Here is a 23,881-nt window from a genome sequence, read left to right on the forward strand (position 1 = left end):
GAGACCAGACTGTGTGTGGCCCCACGGCCACTGCCACAGTGAGGTGGGAAACCGGAGTTTGGAGGGAGAAGCAAAGACTCTGCTTGTTCACGACTTTTCTCATGGTTCCTACAGGATTTTTAGTCCCCCGCCCCTTTCTTTCAAATATGTCAGAACCAGTGAGATGAGCAGGCACGCAGCCTCCCGCGGGGCTGGAGCTGGGAGCTGGGTGCGCCCCTCCTTGGCTCTGGGGAAGAGGCGTTGGTGAAGGCTGGTGGAGTGTTCGGGAATCTGCTTAGGGTGGGGTGGCTGTTCCCTCAGCTCTCCTCACTGCGGCCCTGGCTGCTGCCTTGTGGAAGGCCAGCCTGTGGGCCCACAGCTCTGGCAGCGTCGACGAGGGCACCCCAGTTACGAGGCTCCGAGAGGGGCGAATAGCAGATGTGGTGAGATCCGTGGAGGGTGCTGCCTGGGAGGCTCCGGAGCGCCGCCTGAATATTCCGTCCAGCCTTTATTTTCCCCTCCTGGAAATGACACCAGCAACTCTAACCTGACTGCCATCACCCTTTGACATATAGTGGCCGCCTCCATTTTTTTGACAGCTTCAGAACATTTTAATAGCCTTGCTGCTGAAAACCCTGGGGAGCAGGCACTTCCTCTTGGCGTGCTGAGGATTCTGAGAGGACCGGGTAATGGACTTCCTTTTCTTCCCGGTCTCTGCCCCAAGTTCAGAGTCTCACAGCAGGGCTGTGGCAGAGCTCTCTCCCCTGGCCGCTCTCCTTTCTCCGGCCTCTCTGTTGGCCACCACTGTACAACCTTCTAAAGTATTGTCCTCTTCACGTTGTCCTCCTGCTCCAGAACCATCCATGGCTCCCCACACTCAAGAGAGAGGAAGGAGAGCTATCTTAGCAGCATTTTTGAGGAAAGGGTTAACAGTAGGTTAAGAAGACAGAATGGCTGCTGAAAAGGACGATGCTGTCTGGACCTGCTGTCAGCAGAGCTTAGGGTCCCCAAACAGGATTCACACTTTTCCACTTTTAAACTCAGTCCTGGTTTTTTAAATGGACGCTACCTTTGAAGAGGCAAACAGGAGTGGTTCCAGATAAAACTGTCCAGAATAACTAGGGTTTGGCTTAAGGAAATATTACGGAGAAATGGGAGAAGAAAGAAGGTTGTAAACCTGGGAAAGAGAACAATTCCAGGACTGTAAGATGCTCATCTTTGAATGTATGAAGGGCAGTCTTACAGCTATGTTAAGAGGGGGTACTTTGGGGGCACCTGAGTGGCTCAGTGGGTTAAAGCCTCTGCCTTCAGCTCAGGTCATGATCCCAGGGTCCTGGGATCGAGCCCCACATCAGGCTCTCTGCTCAGTGGGGAGCCTGTTTCTTATTCTCTCTCTGTTTGCCTCTCTGCCTACTTGTGATCTCTGTTAAATAAATAAAATAAAATAAAAAGAGGGGGATACTTTGTATAATTCTGAGGTCAGGGATGGGATGCCTTGGATGAGCTGCCCATCCCTGTAGGGGATAAAACAGAGGATAGAATGACCCAGGAGCTCTATGTAATAGAGGTGTAGACCTTGGGCTCTGTGTCTTCTAAGATCATTTCCAGTTTGAGGTTGATCTAGTCACTCTGTCCTGCAATATCCATTTATTGGGTACTTACTGTGTGCCAAGTACTTTGTCATAGACAACTTGTTCTTGGCCCCCCTTATGGGATTAATGCCCTTTAAAGAAGAGGCACCGGGGAGTTTCCTCACCCTCTTGTCATGTGTAGACACAGTGGGAAGATGGCTGTCTATGAACCGGGTTCATAGACAGGTTCTCACCAGACACCCATCTGTTGGCACCTTGATCATGGACTTCCCAGCCTCCAGAACTGTGGAAAATAAATCTTCTTTTGTGTTAGCCAGCTAGTATATGGTGTTTTGTTATGGACTAGGACATGCCTTCTTCTCTGTTGTACTAGAATATGGTACAGGCCTTGCCCTCAGAGAATTCAGCCTAGTAGAGGAGACAGATAAGATAAAGGAATTATAAGCTACAACATTGGGGGAAGGCTGATTTGGAAAGACTTCCTAAGGAACTCACACTGATGAGAGCTTTAAGGGTAGTGTTCTGTGGAGGGCCACCTGGAGGGGTTGTGGTGAGAGGCTAGGCTAGATCATGGCATGATTCTAAAGTTCACATGGAGGTACTAGAGGATTTGACCCAGGATCCTATATACCAGCCCTGAATTTTAGAAAGATCATTCTAGTAATGGTCTGGAAATAAGATTATGGAAGAAGGGAACAGGAAGTCAGAGAGAAACCAATAGGTAGTCTCATGAAGCATGATGAGGACATTGTCAGTGGAGATAGAGGGACAGAGATATTAACAGAGATGAAGTGACAGGAGTTGCTCTAAGAATCGCTGGAGAAAGAAGGGGTGGTGTTTGAGTTGAAACTTGAGTGATGAGAAGAAAGGACCATCAAAGCCCTGGAAACAGAAATAAATCTAAAACATTCAAGAAACAGAGAGGAGACTGGTATGGCTGGATGATAGAGAGTGGTGAAGATAGTGAGGAGTTGACGTGAGGGGGCAGCAAGGTCCAGACAGTGCAGGACCTTACTTGTGGGAAAGGTTTGGAAGGTTGTTGTGTGATGAGAAGCTGGAACATTTTAATCAAGTTGATCTGATTTATACTTTTGAGAGTTCATTCTGCTGTGTGAAGAATGCACAGTAGAGGGTACATGCAGGTGAGAAGCCCTGTGGGAGGCACACGGACCACAGAGTGGAAGTGTTCATCAGGGCACTGGATATTCGAGGAGAGAGTTCTGCCCTAGAGATAAAGGCTGGGGAGTCATTTGTATTCAAGTGAGAGTTGGAAGCTTGGTTTCAGGGAGGCCATCTAAGGAGAATGTGTGGATTTGGAAAAAAAAAAAGGGGGGGGTGGGGGAAGGTTGCAAGTATGAAACTGTAGGAAACCTTGTTTTTAAAAGAGGTTGGAGGAAGAGGAGTGGCCAGAGGAAGAATAGTAACTCAGAATGAAAGGGAGGAATTTCAAAACAAAGGGCACCAAATACTACAGAATTATAAAATACTACAACGTGAATACCAACAAGTACATACGGGATTTGGGGACCTGGAGGTCAGTGATGACCTTTAGTGGAAGTCATTTCTGGAGAGTGGTGAGGGCAGAAGCCAGAGGGCAGTTGAGGAGGTGGCTAGTTGGAAGTATACCAGCTTCAGCAGCTGGACAGCGACATGAAGATGCTGCAGAGGGACACCTCCACATCCAGGAAATGCTATGTCAACAGTTAGAGAGGAAGGAGTTGAGGAAACAAGACAGAGGGGCTCAGCATAGAGCCCCTGAGGGCGTGGGATGCAGGGAGGGCATCAGATGAAGGCTGGTCTGTAGCATGAGGAGCCTTAGCTCTGCCAGGTCCACATTGGTATTAGAAGGTTTTGCTTGTTTTAAGTACGGATTTAACAATTATGGCAATTTTTTTCTACATGTTTTGAATTTTAGTCTTAATTTGAAGTTCATCAATCAAAACATGTCTTTGGTCCTCAATATGAATGTAAAAATCACCATCCAGTTCAGTGGCCCTCCTGGACAGGGCCATGAAGAGTGGTTCTCTGAAAAGCATGGGAGTTGTTCTCTGTGGTGCTAACTTTAGGTTAGGGAGAAGGTCCAATCAACCTTTCTATCTCTCTCTTTTTATACTTGTGTTTTTCTGTTTATAGAAGGAATTCATTCTCATTAAAGAAAATCTGAAAAATACAAAGGAATCTAAAGAAAATACAGATAATCTGTAATTCCACCACTTAAAGATGATCACTATTACCTTTTGGATAGTTCTCCTTCCAGTCTTTTTTCTTCTTTTACACATTTCATAGTATTGAATTTAATTGTACAAAACTATATGATAACTTCTCCCATGTTACTAAAAGGAATATAGGAATAGCATTTTAGAGGCTGCATAACATTTCATTGAGTGCACTATACTCAACCCCATTTCCCTCTTGTGAAAACACTAAGACTCTCTGTGGCAAATGGTATGGCAGTTCCTCCAAAAATTAGACATACAATAAACGTATTATTCAGAAATTCTGCTTCTGCATATATACACAAAAGGACGGAAAGCAGGAACTTGGACAGATATTGGTACACCAGTGTTTATAGCAGCATTATTAACAGTAGCCAAAAGGTAGAAGCACTCCAAGTGTCCATCGATGGATGGATGGATAACAAAATATGGTATATTTGTACAAGAGAATATTCATCTCCAAAGAGAGAGGCAATCCCAACACATGCTACAACATGGGTGAACCTAGAAGACATTATACTGAGTGAAACAGTCATAAAAGGGCAAATACTGTGATTTCACTTACATGAGTTACCTGGAGTAGTTAAATTCACAGAGACAGAAAGTAGATTGGCGCTTACCAGGGGCCGGGGGAAGGAGGGAATGGGGAGTTAGTATTTAATGGGTACAGAGTTTTTCTTTTACAAGACTAAAAGAGTTACAGGGACAGATGATGGTGATGGTTCCGGAACAGTGGGTATGTGCTTAATGCCACTGAACTGTACACTTAAAAATGGTTACGGTGATAAATTTTATGTGTATTTTACCACCATGGAAAGAAAACACTGAGGATCCTGACAAACGTATTCAGCTGGCTAACCCTCACCATAATCAAGATAAGAATATTTCCTTCACTCTCAAAGTTCCCTCAGGCCCCTTCCAGTTTCCTCTCCCAATCCCCAGGATTTTGTAAGTTGCTGATCTGCTTTGTCCCTATAGTTTTGCCTTTTGCAGAATAGCATATACTGGGAATCAGATAGGATTGTAGCCTTTTGATTCTGGCCTCTTACATGAAACATGATACCTTTGAGAGCCACCTATGTCGTTGCACAGACCAGTAGTTCATTTCTTTTTGTTGCTGCCTGGCGGTTGGATCTGTGTATCACAATTTGTTTATTCACTGTTTGAGGGACACAGCTCAGATTGTACCCAGTTTGGGGCCATTATGAACCCACTTTTGATAAGTAACTGTTCATGGTGGGGTCATATAGCAGTGTTGGTTTAGCTCTAAGCAGCTGCTGCAAAACTGTTCTCCAAAATGGTTGAACTGTTTTGTATTCCCATTAGCAATATGCGAGCGTTGCCCTTGCTCTCCATTCTTGCCAGCATAAGGTATTATCAGGCTTTTTATTGTTTAGTTTCATCTATGTTTTAGCTTTCCAGTAGGTATATAGGGAGAACTATTGTGATTTTAATTTTCATTTTCTTAGTGATTAAATAATGCTGCTTATTTGTCATCCCCATCTCTCTGATGAAGTGTCTGTTTACTTCTTTTGCTCATGTTTTTAATTGGGTTGTTTGTTTTCTTATTATTCAGTTGTGGGTGATTTAAAAATGTTTTACTATCATAAAAAATCCTTCATTGAACAACATTGTATGTGGAAACTTTGCCCTAATTTTGGAATATGGACTTAAAATAACTTCCTAAACCTAATGGATCGAAAAGAGTGAACATCTTCAATGACCTTATATACAAAATGTCCAGTAGTTTTGCAGAGGACCAATATGCTTTCTTTCTAGTGGTAGTAACTTGACAGAGGAATAGGCTATTGTGTGTTGTTTTAATTTGAATTTCTTTGGCTATAATGCTATGGAACTTTTTCAAATAACCTCTAAATAGTCTCTGTTTCTTCTTCTGTGAATTGTTTATAGCTTGCCTTTTTGACACTAGATGGACACAGAAATTTGGCATGGCAGTATCTATACAGGGTAGTTATAGAGTATGTGAAGATCAGTGCCAGGATCAGTGGTTTAAAGTATTTTCAGTTTTTCATAAAATATTAACCTGGTCTCAGCCTGGTTTCTTTCATTCTCCGAGGCCATGGGCTAATTTGCATAGCTGGCAAGGTAAAAATAACTTCAGAGCTAAAAAGAAAGATCATTGCCATTGAGTTAAACTTGGACCCTGGATGCCAGCACTTCTATGGGGGGTAGCAGTCCTTATCCAAGACTCCATTATTAATAAACACATGCCATTGTTCCTTATAAATAGAAAAACGATGCTCTTTAAAATTCCTTTCTGAGAAAATGGCCATGTCTCTTAGCTCTTCTGGGAGAGTAACCTCTTGATTCTTCCAGTAATTCAGCATTTTATTTATTCACAATGAAAGTACAATTAAACCCATTTACTTTGTGCTTATATATCTCTATCAAAAAGATTTGGGTAACAATTAAAGAGTTCCTGTACATAGGCACAATTCATTTTAATTATTAAAATTGCTTGTATTTTATTGTATTCCAAATAGGTGGTATGGGATGTATTATGACTCAGAAGTACTAGAAGGAATTTTGGTTTAATGACTCTAAAAAGTAAAAAGCACTTTGTTTTCTCTGACAAATAACTCTAGTTCATTTGGGGGCTCTACAGACAGTTGATATTTTATAACAATTTTATGGCTGCCTCTTCATCATGCACTGTAATTGTAGGTTTGTCTGCTCTGCAAGCATGGAAAATTATCTTGGTATTTTTTTTTTAATACTTGTCATCCTAGAAGACAGATGGCATATGCCTGTCACACTAATCAATCTTTTAGGCATTGTAGGCTGAACTAGGAAAGTGGAACAATGGACAAATATGTTTTCTCTAAAATTTATGGATCCATGATTTTTCTGAAAGAGTCATTGATTTGAGAGGTTTTATAAACTCAGATTCTTTTAGCTAGCTCTTCCTCAGACGTCCAAAAAAAAAAAAAAAGAAGAAGAAGAAGAAAAAGTCTCCTACCCCAATACACTATGAGAAGATAGAGTTTGATTCCTTAGGTTTTTCTTTTCCTCCTACTTCAAGTATCCCTTCAGTCAACCCACCATCTAGTGTTAACCTGCATTCATTCACATGTGATGTCTCAACAAGAGGACTCTGGCTCTCCCCAGGATCTTTAATATTTGTAATTTCTCAGTCTTTTCAAAGCTGAAGAAGGAACAGTGTTTCAGTATCTTTGAATTAAGCCACTTGCTAAGGTGACATAAAAAAAAAAAGCTTGCACATTCTCTAATTGGTGTATTGGCTCCATGCCAGGGGCACGGTTCTGAGTTTTTCTTTGTTTTTCATGTATCTTACTTAACTCTTGTCTGGCCAGCCAGTTATATCAACTTCCACTTTAGTTTCTTATCCAGATGGTATTATCTGGACAGAATAGGTGAGTCGGTCATCACGAGTGACAGAAACCAAACTTGGAGTCATTTAAGCAAGCGGGAGGCTTTTCAAGGAAGATGTGTCTCATGGAACCACCAAGTTGCAGAAATGTCAGAAAGTAGTTGGGCCTCAGGAACTGCCAGATCAGGGTGCTAGCTACAGAGGAATTCCTTCCTTTTTTTCATTCCTCTTACCTCCATCCATAACTTTATTCTTCTCTATTCCTACAGCCAGCTTTGTTCTGTGAGAACAATGACAGCTCCTGAAGCCTTTCATTTTAGGGCTTTTGTTGCTTCAGGAGAGATCAGCCAAACTCTGGTCCTACATCCAAACATCCCTGGTGAGAAACTTAACTGGGCAGCAATGGCATATAAGAGCATTGCAGTTTTTGAAAAGAACTGTAGGGGTAAAGTCGTGTTTTTGGAGGAAGAGGAGGTCCTAGCCATATAAACAGTAAGAGGCCACTGTGTGTGGGTGGTGGGGGATTACACAGCTGGTCTCTGTAATGTGATACTGGAGGTCTCCAGTGCAGCCTTCTCATGTGGCTGGCATTAGGGACTTGGCTCCTACATGGGTAACCAGCTGCATTCTGCTGCTCAGCTGGTTTCTTCTCTATCCCAGGCCAGCCATCTCACAAGTGCTTGTCCCTGGACCTAAGGGAGACCTGGTGAGAGAAAGTGTGTGGGTGGTAGATCAATACAAATCCCTCGCCACTACTAGAAAAACAACTGAAAGAACATGTATTTATGTTAGCAAGTTCTTATAATGTGGGATTTCCCTCTCCTGCAATTCTCTGTCTTTGCCAGCTCTCTGAAGTACAGTTTTGGTAACATTCATATGATCCTGCAATCACAGGACACTGTGGGCTTTGCAGAGAGGCAGCTCTGTGGTTGTCCTAGAGAAGACATTTGTTGAATGTAGGTGCCTCTGGGATAGATTTCTAGCTATTAGCCATTATCTTTTGTAGCTACTGAAAGCGCTCCAAATTTGGAATCAAATTTCTGGGTTTGGGTCTCAGTTTGATCATTTACTGTCTCTGGGATCTTGGGCTAGCCAGTTGCTCTCTCTGAGCCTTAGTTCTCGAACTGACGAAATGGAGAATAGTGGTATCTTTATGGGACAGGGTTATGTAAACAGTGAAACAATGAGGCATTTTTTTCATCATCATCACCATCATCATCATCACCACCACCTGGGCTTGAATGACACTCATAGTCTTTGTACCCATCGCTTGGCATTTCTCCTTCCAGTGTCTGAGTGAATCATCCGGGACTTTCTTGTAAAACAAGGAAGAAGCCCAGGACCACTGGTCGGAACCTGACCTTTGTCTCCATTACACTGAGGTTAAGTAAATAAAACCCTCCTTGGCATGTTACTGTGTTCTTTACCTTGCTTGATTTGGGGAAACTTTTGGATTAAAGATTCCTTTGTAGACACACTGAGGTTAAGCTTCATGTGGCCACTAGCTGTTTAAAGAAGAAGGCAGAAGACATTTTTAGCAATGCCGGCATCTATGCATTTTCATCAAAATTATGACTTGTGGCTGGGGGTCACTGTGGCAACATCTTCGTCTGCCTGAGAAGGGCTGAGTGTGCTTCTCCCAGAGTGGATGAGGACTAGTAGTGCAACATACGCATTGTCTTTAATCAGGCTACTGCTCCATTTGAAGGAGGTTCTCCATCCATAATGGTTCCCAACCAGGAGTATGTCCTCCCCACCCTCAGAGGACATGTGATGATGTTTAGAGACATTTTTGGTTGTTATAACCGGGCGCAGGGTGGGGATTGAAGGAGGGGTTGCTACTGGCCCCTAGAGAGCAGAGGTGGGGGATGCTGTTAAACCTCCTGCCAGGCACAGAACAGCTCCCTACAGACAAAGAATTATCTGGTCTCAAATGTTGAATACAAACTCCTCTCCTTGGTGTGACATGGTTTGATTGTTGAATTTTCTTTTGGTGGAAAAGGAAAAGAGAGGATTTTTAGGCCATGATTTTTCTGCTCATCAAAAAGTACATTTTGGAACCACTTCATAGCCCTAGAGATTCTTAGGAAATTTAATTAGGAGCCCCGTTTTAAATTCCAGAAAGGGTAGGCCTCACCTTTGTTAAATACAGAACCACTTGTCCCTTCTGGAAATGGCACAGACGTTCTCTTTTGGAAAGGGACAGTCTGACCCTCCTGTCCTCATTCTCCCAAGAAATATCAGGACTTCTTCCTAAGCAGAATCTTAGAAGTTCATGCTCCGCTTTGGTCATAGACCAAATAAATAACAAATAAATAACAGCCAACCAACTAACCCACGAACCAAAGCCCAGAGATAGCTTGCCTTGTGATGGATTTGAAGGTGTGGTCTCTCTGTGAGACTAATCCATTCGGAAAGGCACCAAGACGGAGTTGCTATCTCTGGTAACAGAGAAGGGAACAGGGTCTCTCCTGGACTACTGTGTCTGCTGTTCTTGGAAGAGCACAGCAGAACTTTTCAAGGCAAACCATTTCATCATTTGGGGAAAACACCGAGAAACCACATGGTGCTATTAGAGCAGCAGTTCATGTCGGTCCGTCTTGTCCTCTTTAGAATGAGCATGAGTTAGCTAGTCTCTGCATCTGGGTTTTTCAAACTGTAGGTTGACCCCATTAGAGAGGCATGGCGTCAACTTAATTGGCTGCGACCAGCAACCAAAAACAAAAGATAGCAAGGAAAAATTGGAGAGAAAATATATCACACATAGAAAGAGTATTATTTGATGGGGCACTATGGAATTTTATACATACACACAGGCACTCATACACATAAATCATACATGCATATATTCATCCTGGCTTGTGATATAAAATATGTTTTGTACTGTAAGCTATGTTCAAAAAAGATTTGAAAATTGTTGCTTTGTACGCTTTTACTTTTGTTCTAAGAACATGGGTGAGTTGAAGCAACACAGCATATTTTCCCTTAAAGGCCTGATTTCTGTAGGCTGTTCATTCCTAAACCAGTCACTATTAAGAATAGGACAATGGATGATTTGCTTAGGATAATCTAGATTCAGTCTCTGGGCTGGAGAGGGACCCAGCCTTCCTGGTTGGCATGATCCCAGGATATCTGTGTTACCAGGAAAGGTTACTGTGGCAGAGGCAGGTGGCAACAGCTGTCCCAGGAAGGGCCTAGGGGAATAGACGTCGGCACTAATTCAGCTATAGTGACCGAGGTAGACACACATTTCTAGCAGCCGGGGCTGGGGCTTGGGGAGAAGATAAGAGACCAGTGGTTCAATCAGGGAAGTTTTTGGAGCTCAGAGTCACAGTATGGGTAAGCTGATGTTCCGTTACCAAGTGCAAGCCTGGATTTTGAGCGCTGCCAGGCTTGGTCCAATCTCTAATATAGCCTGCGAAGTTTTCTTTATTTGATATTTTCTACACTTTCTAGCCTCTCTGCTTTCCATTCTTCCCTGGATTTCATTAAATTCCAGACACACCAGCTCTTGTTTGAATTGTTCAAGTGTACCAATCTCCTTTCTGCTCTGTCCCTTCTATGCATGCCTTTTCCTGCCTCTGGGATGCTCTTCCCACACTGTTTCCTCTGGCCAACTCATACTTCACCTTTGGGCTCATGCCATTTCCATATGAATGCCTTCCTTCCCTGACCTTTTACTTAACTGTTACTGTGATCTGTGTAACGTATTTTTCATTAAGTTTCTTGAGGACAGCCTCCATCTCATCCTGTTCTCCACTGCAATGCCAGTGCCTACCGCACTGCATACATTCAGTAATGATCTGCTCGTTGTAGATGGGTTCTGGGTTCTGAGCTCTGGGTTCTGGGATTGAGCTAAGCCTGAACAGCGTCTGGGGAGGAGGAAGGGGCAGCTTGCAGAGATGGGTACTGGCCCAGAGCTAACAGCTGTTTTCTCTCTCTCAGCCTCATTGTTATCCCTCAGATGGATTTTAGTCAAATTGAATTTTGAGGGGAGCTTGTCTCCACTAAACAGTTTAATACACAGAGACTATTTTTGTTTGTTTTTGATAAAATGAAGTAAAATCTTTAGCAATTGATTCCGAAATCAAATTATACTTTCAGTAATTTATCATTTAAAAGAAATGGTAAGCCCAACATTAGGTGTAATTTAGTAGATTTTTGATAGATCATCATTATTTGCACATGTGGTTAAATCTCCTTCGGTGTGGATATCTAATTATATGGGTGCCGATGGGCTCATTCACAGCTCCATGGACAAGTCGATCTGATCTGCCTTAGTGGGGATCTATTAACACCCCTTTATCCCAGAGTCGAGGGTATCTCTTGGACATTACTGCTGCATGTTGTTAGGGAAGGGACCATAGACAGAAATGCGAAAGGCACTTTCTGCCGTCGAGGAGCCAGCTTTGAACTGAGTTATGAGGATGCAGCTAATTATCATTAACAGTCAGACTTCAGTTCTAAAACACTAGAACGGTATGAAATCAGGTGTTCACTGTTGTGCAGCGTTCAAGATTCCAGGGAAAGGGAGTATGAAATGAGCTGGAGAAATGTAGCACCGTTTGGACAGGCCTTGGCTCAGAGTCTTAGAGCCAGGACAGATCTGAGAAGTCCCTTTACCTGATCCCTTTATTTAAGAGACTAAAACAGACACAAACTCTCATCTTTCTACATGACCCCTATTTCCTAAGTACTTTCTATGAGTCAGGCTTAGTAGACATTGTTGTGTTTTTAGCTATTTCAGGTTCAACTTCCCCAGTGGCTCCCAGTCTCCTTTTTGGGAGAATCTTTTATTGTGTGTGCACTTGATGGGGGTCTTGCCCACTTTGGAAGTGCTAGAGGACCATCCCAGTGCAGCCAGATGGAAGTGTAAGGGGACATGTGACTTAAGTTCCACCACATGCTTTTTTCTGCCATGACTTTTAAGCTGTCAGTGCTACGATATCAGTACAGTCGGTGATGATATGTCTGGCAATAGCCACAGTGGCCTAGGAATCAGATTTCCTGGAGTCTCTGACCTTTGCCAATGTATTAGTTTCCTATTCCTGCTGTAGAAAACTTGTACAAACTTGGTAACTTAAGACAAATTTCTTCTCTTACGGTTCTAGAGTCAAAACTCCAAGATTGGTTTCCCTGGGCTGTCCTGGTTATCAGCAGGTCTGTGCTCTCACCAAAGGCTTTAGGACAGGGAAGCTATGTGTTTGGCTTTCCCCGCTTCTAGAGCTGTGTTCCTTGCATCCTTCCTCCATCCTCAAAGCCAGCAGCACAGCACCTTGCTTCAGTCATCATATCGCCTTCTTTCTAGCCCAATCTTCCTGTGCCTCCCTCTTGTAAGGCACTTGTGATTGCATCCAGGGCCCACGCAGATAATCCAGAAAAATCTCCCCATCTCAAAATCCTTAACCACATCTGCAAAGTCAATTTTGCCATAATCAGGTAACATTTGCAGGTTCCCAGGATTAGGGTCTGGATCTCTTTGAATCTGTTACCCCGCCTACCACACTGAGATTTCCACTTCCCCGTTTTTTCCAGCCTGGTCTTCCATACCCCCTTTAATTCTGTGAGCTCTTGATAACTTTTCGGGTCAGCACTCTGTGAAGAAGTTTATAAGCATCTTATCTTTTTAAATGCTCACATTGACCCCTTAGGAAGGTATTGTCCCCATTTTACAGATAAGAACACTGCAGCTCAGGGAGGTGATTGCGTAAGGCCAGGCAGATAGTGTGAGTGAGGGAACTAGCATTTGAAACCAGCCGGTATGATGGGAAAGTACATGCTTTACCACTTCCTCATAATCCTGGTTCAAGTCTCTTTTGACTATAGATCCTTTCCACGGAGGAGTAGGATGCCATCTGGCTCTGAAGTCTGGATCATATTATTTAGGCAGGGAGAGAAGGCAAGGGGGTGGGCATTCCAGGCAAGAAGGAAGCTGGAGAATAAGGGGTGAATCCAAGAGATGTGTTGATGGAAGGATATGTAAGGCTTTGGTGCTTCATTGGAGGTAAAATAGTAGAAGAGAAGAAGGAACCAGCCACCTCTGAAACACTTCGAAGTGGACACAGCAACTCATTTCGGTGGATCACCCATGGAAATGATATCCTGGCTTAAATCTGTGTAGGGAATCCACCTTGAATTAGGCCTCCCCCTGTCTCTTCTGGGTCTCCTGCAATACGCAGGAGTCACAAAGTACCTGCAAAGAGATACTTTTTGGAGCTCAGGAAGGACTCCTGGGCCTTAAGGCAGGAGACCCTTGGTTTGTGTCTCTTCTTCAAAAGAGAATTCATACATTTGTTTAGGGCTAGGAAAACAACTGGGATGGAAGCTATTTATTTGCCTGGTCATCCCTTAAATAGAGTTGCCAGATTTAACAAACAAAGTACAGAATGTCCAGTTAAATTTGAATGGCAGATAAGCAACAGATAATTTTTTAATATAATATTTGCTTCATGCTTCATGGAAGTGTGAAAAGAGACTGTTAGACTTCGGTTGACGAGGAGGCTAAGACAGAACTCCAACGTCAGAAGGAATTCTTTGGGTGATTGACCTGGGGAGAGACCATTTGGCCGTTGATGGCTCAGAGCGTCCCTTCCGTCTCCTGCCACTGTAGTGCCCGTCACTCCACACCCTCAGGATCTCATCAGCCTCTAGGCTCTTCTACCTGCTGATGGCTCAGAGCAGAGGCAGCAGAGTAGGGCTGAGCCGTGACATCCAGGAGGGAAAAGGGTTTGAACATTTACAGGCACCAAACCCTCCGTCTCTGCCAGTGGTGCTCAGAGGTTCCCGTCTGTCCTCCACTTTGGGGGTAAAGTGGTAATTAAGCACCCCTTTGTGTACAGACCTCCCTGCCCAGGCCCTGCGCTCCTGGGGACAAAAGAACTGGAAAACACAGCCTCTGTTTCTGAAGAGCACACGTGTGTGTGGCACACGATGACACAGAGCTCAGGCTTTTATGAACTCAGAATTGGAATTTTGCACAGTGGCCTCACTCTGATCCTGTGGCATGCGTGTATGTGTGTGCGTGTGTGTGCGTGTGTGTGTGTGCGTGTGTGTGCGCGCGTGTGTAGATCTTACGGCAGCCATCCTTTCTGGTGCAAGGAGCCTCTGACCTGCTGGTCTGGACAGCGGTCAGTGACGAGTCTGAGGAACTCAGTGATCTGTGGCTTGAGGATCAGGGGAGCCCAGCTCACTGGCTCGTAGGGAGACTAAACATCGTGACCTTGGTAGTTTTAGAAGCACAAAGGACTGAGGACCAGTGGAGCTGTGTGGTGCTGACAAAGACCGCGCACAGCAAGCTTTGACACCAGAAGGGGAAGGACTTTGATATTTGATACCTGCTCTGGCCATGTACTAGCAGTTTGATTGTTTCTAAGTCTCAACTTCCTCTCCTATGAGATGGAAACAGTTGTAATATCAGGATATGTTTGAGGATTTCACAAAATAACTGAGATGAAAATGCCAGCCTTGTAGGTGACCCCACAGCAAGTCCCATTCTCGGAGCGCTTGGGAAGCATCCCCGTTATGACACACTTCATCATGAATTACAATTATTTCCTTTGTCTGTCCGCTTCCACTAGACCGAGGGCCTGGGCCTTCTACGTGCACTTGCCTTGAGCCTCCTGCATCAGTCCCACTCCGTGTGAGGCCCAGAGTTTTGTGCAGCCCTATAGATTTCAGCACTGAGGCTGTGCAAAAGGGCAGGTCTTTAACATGTGGAGTCTCCCCCCTACCCTCCCTCTCTCTAACTTTCCTGCTGAAGACAGAGCAGATCCTGTCCTGTGGGATCTGCTTGAGAGCAGGCGTCCTACATGCTACTGGAAGCTCCTCATTAGACTCTAAAATGTTTGAGGACAGATTTCTAGTGTGTTCTCGCACGCTCCAACAGGCGTGTGCTTGGGTAGCTGCCCACCTGTGCCACCTGCCCTTCCCGTGGGTAAATTCTAAGGTGTCTGTGGTATTCCTGCCCGTTTGGTTTCTGCTTCAACACACTGACTGCTTTCATCAGTGCAGTTCGGTCCTCCAGGCACTCATCGAGCACCTTCTGCTTGCCAGAGCCTGGGCTAGGCGTGGGGTGTAGACATGAGGAAGACAGCATTTCTACTTGAGGGGTTCCAGATCTTGTGGGAGAGACAGAGGAGAAACCGGAGAAAACAGAGAATTCCTCTAAGATGTGGGCAGGGCAGAGATGGTAGTGGGTACAGAAAGTTAGAGGGGCACAGAGCAGGGCCCTTTCCCTTAAATATCCTTTGCCCCCTAAGAATTCTGCCCCTGCTTCTACCAAGTGGATGGGACCTCCTGCCCTCAGACATGATGTGAACACTAGGGAACAGCCAGTGGCCAATGTATGAGCTCTTCTGTGAGCGATGAAGGAGAAGAAATTTCTGAGGGCACGGGGACAATGGAGCGCCAGGTGGTGTGGTCCTGGCTGAAGTTTGGGGCGGCTTGGATAGCCTGGGGGACAGTTTGGTGAAAAGGACATGGACATGTCTTGTGGTCCACCCTGCAAGGTCCCGACCACAGGTGCCATATTTTTGCTTCTCTCCTTCAAACGGACTCTACTTTTATTCTCTTTCCCACACGAGAATTCTTTCTCTTGCATTCGCCTCTCCCCACCAGCACTTATTTCTTCTTATTTCTTTCCTGTTTTCATCTCCGCGTTTCTTCTCCTCATTCGCTTGCCTGCCCTCTCATTCTCTTTTCCCTCAAGCATTTTTCTCTCCGTCTACACTTAGGCCTTCTTGCCTTTTCAGTTTTGTGTTTTGGTCCTACCTCCATGTTCTGAAATATCCCTCCTTCCACTCAGGGTTGGGAAGGAAATTTTCCTTTTCAATAGCTCTTTCTTAGGACTTGAAAGAGCATCTCATGTATATCCGGGTATCCTAGGAAACAGAACTCGGGTTTCTGAACGGGGCAGATTCTCCTCACCGTGTGTGCGTGTGAGGCAGCGCGAGCCCGAGGGCGAGGCGTCTCCCGTGGGCACCGCGCCTCAGGAGACCGTTGGCTGATTCTTCCCCTGTTAGCAGATTCAGCAGAACAGTGACCCCATTTTCCTGGAGGTTCTGGTTTTATAGCACTACACTCTCGAGCTTTCTCTTTCTCCTCTTTGCTTTGTTTGTTTCTATATCTCTTTTATTTTTCAGTCCTATTTTCCACGTTTCTCCTTGCTCTCTTTTCTCTGCAGGTTTCCCCTACGTATTGGAAATGATGCCCCTCTCCTCCCTGGTTTCTCTCTTTGGTTTTGGCAGATAAACTCAAAAGCAGCCTCAGAGACCCTGATGCTCATTTTCAGAGACAGCGTGGAAGTTTGGGTCAGGAGAGGTAGAGGGAGACCTGAGAACCAGCTTGCCTAGTTCCTGAGACCCATTATGAGAGTCGGGTTTCTTTCTGGTTCTTATTTTGAGGTTGGGTCAACATAGAATTATAGTCTTAAAATTGAGAAAAATCCCTGCTAGTTGTTTCGATAAGCTTCAACTCCTGCTGGAACACTTTTAACTTCCTAACAGATAGTCGTACGGCCTGTGGCTGAGTATGTTTAATGTTGGGAAGTGGATCTACCTCATGAAACATTCGGCCTTGTCCTCGGCCAGCACTGTTCATGATTCTTATGTCCCCGGATCTGTGTAATTTGTACCTATTGATCCTATCTCTTCTTTCTAGAGGTATACAGCACGGACCTTTCATTCAAGTTCAATTTCATGTATTGAAGGAAATGTTTCCTCCAAAATAATGAAATGACATAAACTATTCTCTCCACCCTTTGACTATATAGAAAGCTTGGTTTTCTGAAGGACTTATTTGCTAGTGGCTCCAGATCACTGAAATTGTCATGGAGAGGTCATGAGGGAGGACAAGGACTGTTCCACAGAAAGAAGACTAAAATTAGACAAAACCAGTCGCAAAACCAGTACTGTTAATATTTTGTATGTAATAGCTAGTCTGCACATTATAACTTGTAGAATACTACTCTTCAATACCGTCTCATTTTATTTTTGTAGCGAAGTGCTGGTACTCCCCCCATTTTGTAGATGAGGGCAGTGAGGCTGCTGGAATGTGTAACTTGCCTCACGTCACTCGGTTCTCAAGTGCTTGAGTCACGACGGGAGCCCCGCTGTGCTGGCTCTTGGTCATCTGCTATGTCTTTCCTTAATACTCAGGGGTCCTCGACTATCCACAGCACCTGCAGTGTCATGGGATTATATGAAATAAATTGTCTCCTCGAGACAAGGCCCTTGGTATACACAGTCTAATAGGGTTGTTCTGGATTTGGGTGTGTGTGTGTGTCTGTGTGTGTATGCGTGCATGTGTGTGTGTCTGGCTGTGGAGGTGGAAAATGGAAGCAGAGAAACCAAATCCAAGTTATACAGCGATGTAGAGCCATTATAAAAGTGCTGTGTGAGGACCAGTGAAGTTACTCCGTGATTTATAAGCTTCAGTGTGATCGATTCACTTGGTAAAAACTCCCGAGTGCCAGGGTGGAGAGGAACGAGTAATACTGCTTTACTGCAGCTGATCCAGAGAAAGTCCCAGAAGGAGTTAGCAGACAGGGGAGTCTAAGGAAAGGCTGAAATACAAAACCCAGGGGCCTTGGCCAGTTGGAAAGAGGGCGAGGAGGTTGGTGAGGAATAGAGAGGAGAGAAGGGGACAAGGTTTGGAGGCAGGAATGGGACAGATGCTAGGGAGCCAGTGTTCTATTCATGATCTGGAACTAGGATTCTGGTGTGATGATAAGTTTTCCTTCTGTGCAAAGTAAAACCCAGATGTGGCTAAATTTAATTCCAGTCAGAACCAGCGATGATTCACCCAAGCTCAGGTGCGCCCACGTGCAGCTGCCCTCGGCACCGTGTGCTTTCCAGGCTGATCCCTCCTCAACCTGGCTTCCCCTTGGGTCAGGGGGAGAAAGCCAGACTGTGGTAACCTTGACCTTCTGTGTCTCCACCTGCAGCATCCTGGCCACGGCAGGAACCCACTTCAACACACACGTGGACCTGAGGACCCTCCGGGCTGTGCGTGTCCTGAGGCCCCTGAAGCTCGTGTCGGGGATACCTAGTGAGCACCTGTCTTTCTTCTTCTTCTCCTCTGCTGTAGCTTTACGGATGTGTCCCCGAGGGATCTGGGGCCAGAGGAATCCAGGATAAACAAGAAATGATTTCTCCAGTGGTAATAAAGAGTGCAGAAGCAGGGATCTGGCATAACATTTTACTTTAAAACCTAGCAACTCTTTCCCCCCCCCCCCTGGATTTTAAAGATAGTGAAAGATCTTTGTAGAATTATTTGCAAGGTAAAAAGATGCTATAAAATGAAAAGGAAAAGTGCTCATTATCCTATATTTGTATGCATTTTTTCCAGTGCATTTTAACACAATTTGATCATATTGTGTCTATACTTCTGGATCCTGTCGTAGAAGCATTTGATTTTCCTGACATTAAATATTCCTCAAAAATATGACTTAAAAAGTTTGATATTACAGCCCATCTCATACAGGCTGGCTTCTTTAGTCATTTTTACATGGCTGGACAGTAGATTGTTTTCATTTTTTTCCAACTATAAATAAAGCGGCGACATGCATCTTTTTACTTAAATCTTATTCAAATCTCTGATTATTTTTTTAGGGTAGAATCCTAGAAGTGCACTTTCTGGGTCTGAGTGTATGGTGCTTTATGAATAGTGATTGTACTGACTGTGATCCCACAACAGTGGAGAAGCAGCGAGCTCTCAGATAGAGTCGAGTGGGAGGGGAGGCAAAGCTTGTCCTTGTTCTCATAGGACTTACAGCCTAGCAGGGCCAGGCTTCATTTCTTTTAGGAAAGAAGCATGTTCTAATAGGTTTGTGAAAGATAAGCAGAAGACAATAGGGGTGAACCAAAGAAGTGAGGAGTAATAAGCACGTAAATGATTAGAGAATGGTAGGAAAAGCACGAGATGGATGCCAGGAGTAGTTGTGATGGCTGTCTTTGGCTTGACTTGTTCTGGTTGTCCCTTTGCAAATTGGCTTCATCATCTCAGGGCCAGAGGTTCTTTTCCCTCAAACACTTGTAGGAGGAGGTCAAGGGAGCCTGCTCTATCCAGTGGTGCTCAGGGAGGCTCCCGTTGTCATTCTCTTCCTTTCCTTCCAGGCCTGCAGATTGTGCTGAAGTCCATCATGAAGGCCATGGTGCCTCTTCTGCAAATTGGTCTTCTGCTCTTCTTTGCCATCCTGATGTTTGCTATCATTGGCTTGGAGTTCTACAGTGGGAAGTTGCACCGCGCGTGTTTCACAAACAATTCAGGTAGGGTCATTGTTTCTTGCCTTCTGCATCTTCCCTTCCTTGCCCCTCTGGTCATTGGAGTAATTTCAGGTCATCGGGAGACTGGGTGGAAGACAATATTCTGCCCCTGTCCCAGAATTAGAAACTCCCAAGTTAGTGGCTTTTTGAGGCACAAGCAGCGCTAGACTAAAGGTCCCCATTGGACACAGATATTGCAAAACCAATGACCTGTAAAGTTTGTAGTCAGAGGATTTCCAACAGAATATCTCAGCTCCCCCGTCCCATGGTAGAAGGTTGTCAAAACGCATGTCAGACCTCATCTGTCTGAATGTGCTTTGTACAGTGTCCTCTTTGGCTCATAGACCAGGGGGATCCACGAGTCCAGAGTCAGATTTTGATCTTTCTAGATCTGTGGAGACATTTTCCCTCATGATCCATGTTGTGACTTTCCTCCTCCTCTGCTGTGTCCCGCAGAACGTGTAGAAGAGCTGAGGGAGCCCTGAGCTTGGCTTGCCAGGGGGCTGGGGGATTTGTGGTGTTCACAGACCCCAATTTTTTTTTTTAAGATTTTATTTTTATTTATTTATTTGACAGATAAGAGTTCAGAAGCAGGCAGAGTGGGGGGGTGGGGCAGTCTCCCCGCTGAGCAGGGGATCGATCATGACCTGAGCTGAAGGCAGAGGCTTTAACCCACTGAGCCACCCAGGCAGGCGCCTCAACCCAAATTCTTAGCTCTTTGTATCTTATTTGTTCTTTTCAAGTTGAACAGAATAGCTTAGCAGGAAAGGGGATCAGGGGGAGGTTGAAGAATTTCAGTTTAGTATAATGTTTGTGTTTTATCAAAGACTTCAAAGAACACCTTCTACCTTGGAGTTTCATTTTACTGATTGATTGATTGATTGTCTTACTCAAGACCAGGAATTTGGGCCAGAAGAACAAGGTGTTGAGCCCTACTGTGGAGGGACTATAGTTTATCATTGTCCCCAGGAAACGCAGGAAGACCTCAGGGTCTACACCACAGTCTGAAGTTAGACAGTAAGATCCTGCCTCCACCTCACACTGTCCTGTGTGACCCAGTCTGTCATGTCCTGTGGGGCTCAGGCAAGAGCAGAGCATATGGCCTGCACCAAAGGAGGGCTGCGTGGACGAGAGGCTCCGTGTCCAGAGGAGGTTGGGAAGTGCTGGGATGAGCACATGGTAGGGGAGCTGTGAGGCGGAGCGAGGCCAGAGGCAGGAGGGAGCCTGAGAGAAAAGAGGACACGCCCTTCTGTGAGAAATGGCATTGAGTGTTTGTGGCTCCCCGAGTCCTTTCCAGCTCGTGCTAACCACCATGTGGTGTATCCCCTGCCCTCCAAACGTGTCTGCAGGTATTCTGGAAGGATTCGACCCCCCTCACCCGTGTGGTGTGCAGGGCTGCCCCGCTGGTTACGAATGCCGGGACTGGATTGGCCCCAACGATGGGATCACCCAGTTTGATAACATCCTTTTTGCTGTGCTGACCGTCTTCCAGTGCATCACCATGGAAGGGTGGACCACCGTGCTGTACAATGTGAGTAGAGCTGCCAGGGGGCTGCAGCAAGAGGGAAGAGCCCTCGGATGAGCCTTCTGACGTTGTCTGGAACATCTGGTTGTTCTGGGGCACGGGAGGGCTGTGTGTGTCGGGGGCGGCAGACTCAACCGTGAGAAGTTGTAGCACTTTATATCCTTCTATCATCTGGCCTCTCGCTGAGTGGAAGCACACAGCTTCTTAGCAGAGTCAGGAAATCATATCCGTTGGATGGGTGAACGGAGCTAGTTAAATGAAATCACCTTAGTAGTGACAGAGTGTATTTTCCAGCAGCTTCAGCACGGTGGCGGGGTTCAGCAAGGAGTACCAAGAGGTATAGACTCTTTGGTTGTGGGCCTCAAAGAGCTTGCCATCAGGTGGGGAAGATATTACAGTTGCTCTCAACCCTGGCTGCAGACTGGAATCAGCTAGTGGCTTTAAACAGTGACACCTCCTGGGCTCCGCTCCAGACAGATTAAGTAGGAATAGCTCGGGGTAAAGGCCTGTCATTGATTTTTTTTTTTTTTTAAAGCTCCCTAGCTGATGCTGAGATGCAGCTCCTGTCAAGAACCCCTGCATCACATGTGCACAAGAAACATGCTTAATTGCAGGACTCAGTACGGGCGCTGGTTAAAATCCAAGTTCATAGGCCTCTTCTGGGCAGGTTTTGATTTTGTGTAGCTTTGACAAGTTCGTGGGCTCTATACTTCTTACAAGTGCTTCTGGTGGCTTGTATGATCGGGCCGGTTCGGAAGGTTCTGAGCTGGTGCACAAGACGACGCTGTCTGACTGCCCGTCCGGGATGTTAAGGGACTTGGGCATAGTGACACAACAGACCAGGTGACCACTGAAGGATCTTCTGCCTCCCAGAGTCCGATTTTAACAGCTGTGGAAGGCATGGGCAGAGTCCAAGTTCTAAAATGACAAGGGTCGGGGAGACGTGTGCTTGGATGTAAAGGGAACCCAAGCGGGCAAAGCAGTCTGGGTAGGTTGCCTTTGTAGAGGTGCTTGGAAAGGTCTGTATTCGCCTGTGTACCTAGCCAGCCCACCCTGAAGCAGACACTTTGGAATGATTGTACCTTGTATCTTTACTTTCACGGGCTGCCTTTACCCTAAGGTGCCTTCTATCTCCTTTAAACCTGGTTCTATCTGTAGAAGCCTTAATGGGGGCAGGAGTGGGCACAGGATAGCTTACACAAAGCACTCATCAGAGGGAGCTCTGGACATCATCTACACTGGAGGGAAAGGAGATGCTGTGTCTCAGGAGAGACCCAACCAGACTGTAATGCCCAAAGAGTCGGCATTTGTACAAGGCCTGCACAAGTAGGTGTTTTGTACACGTCCATTACTAACCTGGACAGATCTCCATACGGGTGAGCAAGTCAGGTCTGAGCTTTGTGGAAAAGAGCCACAGGCTATTACGCTAAATCTCTACAGGGCAGTGAAGAAATCCCAAGGACAGTTCATGTGCCGCAAGCCCAGTGACCTAGAAACACCTTGAGGACATTCTGATTCTTACCAGTTGTGGGGGTAGCAGGAGGGAGGGGAGGGGGGCCAGATGGGTGAGTTTAGCTGCTCCTTATTTGAAATGTCAGGAGGCCATGTCACTCAGATTAGCCCGGCGTCTCTGGAAATTACAGCACCGGCCCCACTTTGGCTGGTGTCACTCGTGGGGCTTCGGGAGTGATGTATTTCAATTATATGTGTAGACTCACCTAAGTGATGTGATAAATGCATTGAAAGCCTGAAAGGAGAAGTGTTGCATTTGAACCTACAGGCGTGATCTGTCGGTCCTCCTGAACCAGGGCTCTGGTGATGCCGAGACAAATAGGAATGCAGCTGAAAAATCACCCAGCGTGTGCATGAATTCCTTGTTCATTCATTCATTCAACAGATATTAAGTGAGCCTCTACTGTATGCCAAGCACTTTTCTAGATACTAGGGAAATATGGAGGCATAAAAGTGCTTATTCTCATGGTGCTCTCTTTAAATTCCCATTTCTCTCCAGTTACCTATCTGACATAGTTATAGAGGTCACACAGAGACCATGATCTTGCCCTTTTCTCTACTTTTGCTCCAGTGAGGAAGCAGGGAGGAGAAGAGATCCTGCTGCCGATGTCCTGAAACCTTTCACTGCATGTGCTCCCACGGCCACAGACTCGTGTTCTCTCCGACTTCTGGTCTGTTGCTGTTGAACCTCACTTGATGGAGGCCTCCTGTTACCCCTCGTGGTTGAATCCAGGGTTGAGGGAGTGAGTTGGGCTGTAGGGCTGGTTTCTAAAATGTGGCTGGCTGCTCTTGGGGAAGAATGAATCTCTGTCCATGCTGAAATGATTTCACTTTCCGCAACATTGGATCTAGGAGCGGGGAGCCAGGAATCCACAGGGAGAGGTATAGTTCAAGGTGGAAAACTAACCTTGGTTCAGGAGAAGTTGGAGGAAAAAGACACTCATTTTTAAAGCCAGTGGAGGCAGGACAACGTGTGTCTCCCTCAGAAGAAAGAACCAGCAAAGTCTGGGCTCCATCCACTTGAGCAGGGAACTGGGGCATGAAGCCTGACCCAGGCGGTCTTTGCTCCAGAGGCTGAATGCACAGCCTGGAGTTAGGGTTGTCTGCTTCTGGAAGGGCAGGTTCAGAGAAGTGGAGTCGTCCTACTGTTGGGCATAGGGCTGGCCGTACATGGTGGGCTTCCATCATACATGCTTTCAATTTGCCCAAATTCAGCCATTCGGCTTGGAAAGGAAGATGGAGTCAGGGAGAAAGGAAAATAATTTACATAGTACACATTCATTCATTTATCATTCCTTTCACTGTTCCTATACCCACTGAAAGTGTGAGATGAGAGATGCCTAAGGAAGGCGATGGTTGAAAAGTTGATGCTTCTTATAGCCAAGTCAACAATTCCTGACTATTTTTCATCTTTTTCTTTTAACTCAGGACTTGGTAATGAC

At 45.5% G+C, this 23,881-nt stretch overlaps 1 protein-coding gene across 1 annotated transcript in view; it reads left to right on the forward strand.

The window, feature by feature from the left end:
• Positions 1–23,881, forward strand: part of CACNA1E (calcium voltage-gated channel subunit alpha1 E) — a 494,904-nt gene that overhangs the window by 257,924 nt on the left and 213,099 nt on the right. Inside the window, exons 7-9 of the mRNA XM_059412718.1 lie at positions 18,082–18,185; positions 19,253–19,405; positions 20,752–20,933. Coding sequence (XP_059268701.1) covers positions 18,082–18,185; positions 19,253–19,405; positions 20,752–20,933 — 439 coding nt within the window. The remainder of the gene's footprint in view (positions 1–18,081; positions 18,186–19,252; positions 19,406–20,751; positions 20,934–23,881) is intronic.

Source organism: Mustela nigripes, chromosome 10 (genome assembly GCF_022355385.1).
Source record: "Mustela nigripes isolate SB6536 chromosome 10, MUSNIG.SB6536, whole genome shotgun sequence".
In the NCBI taxonomy this organism is placed as follows: domain Eukaryota; kingdom Metazoa; phylum Chordata; class Mammalia; order Carnivora; family Mustelidae; genus Mustela; species Mustela nigripes.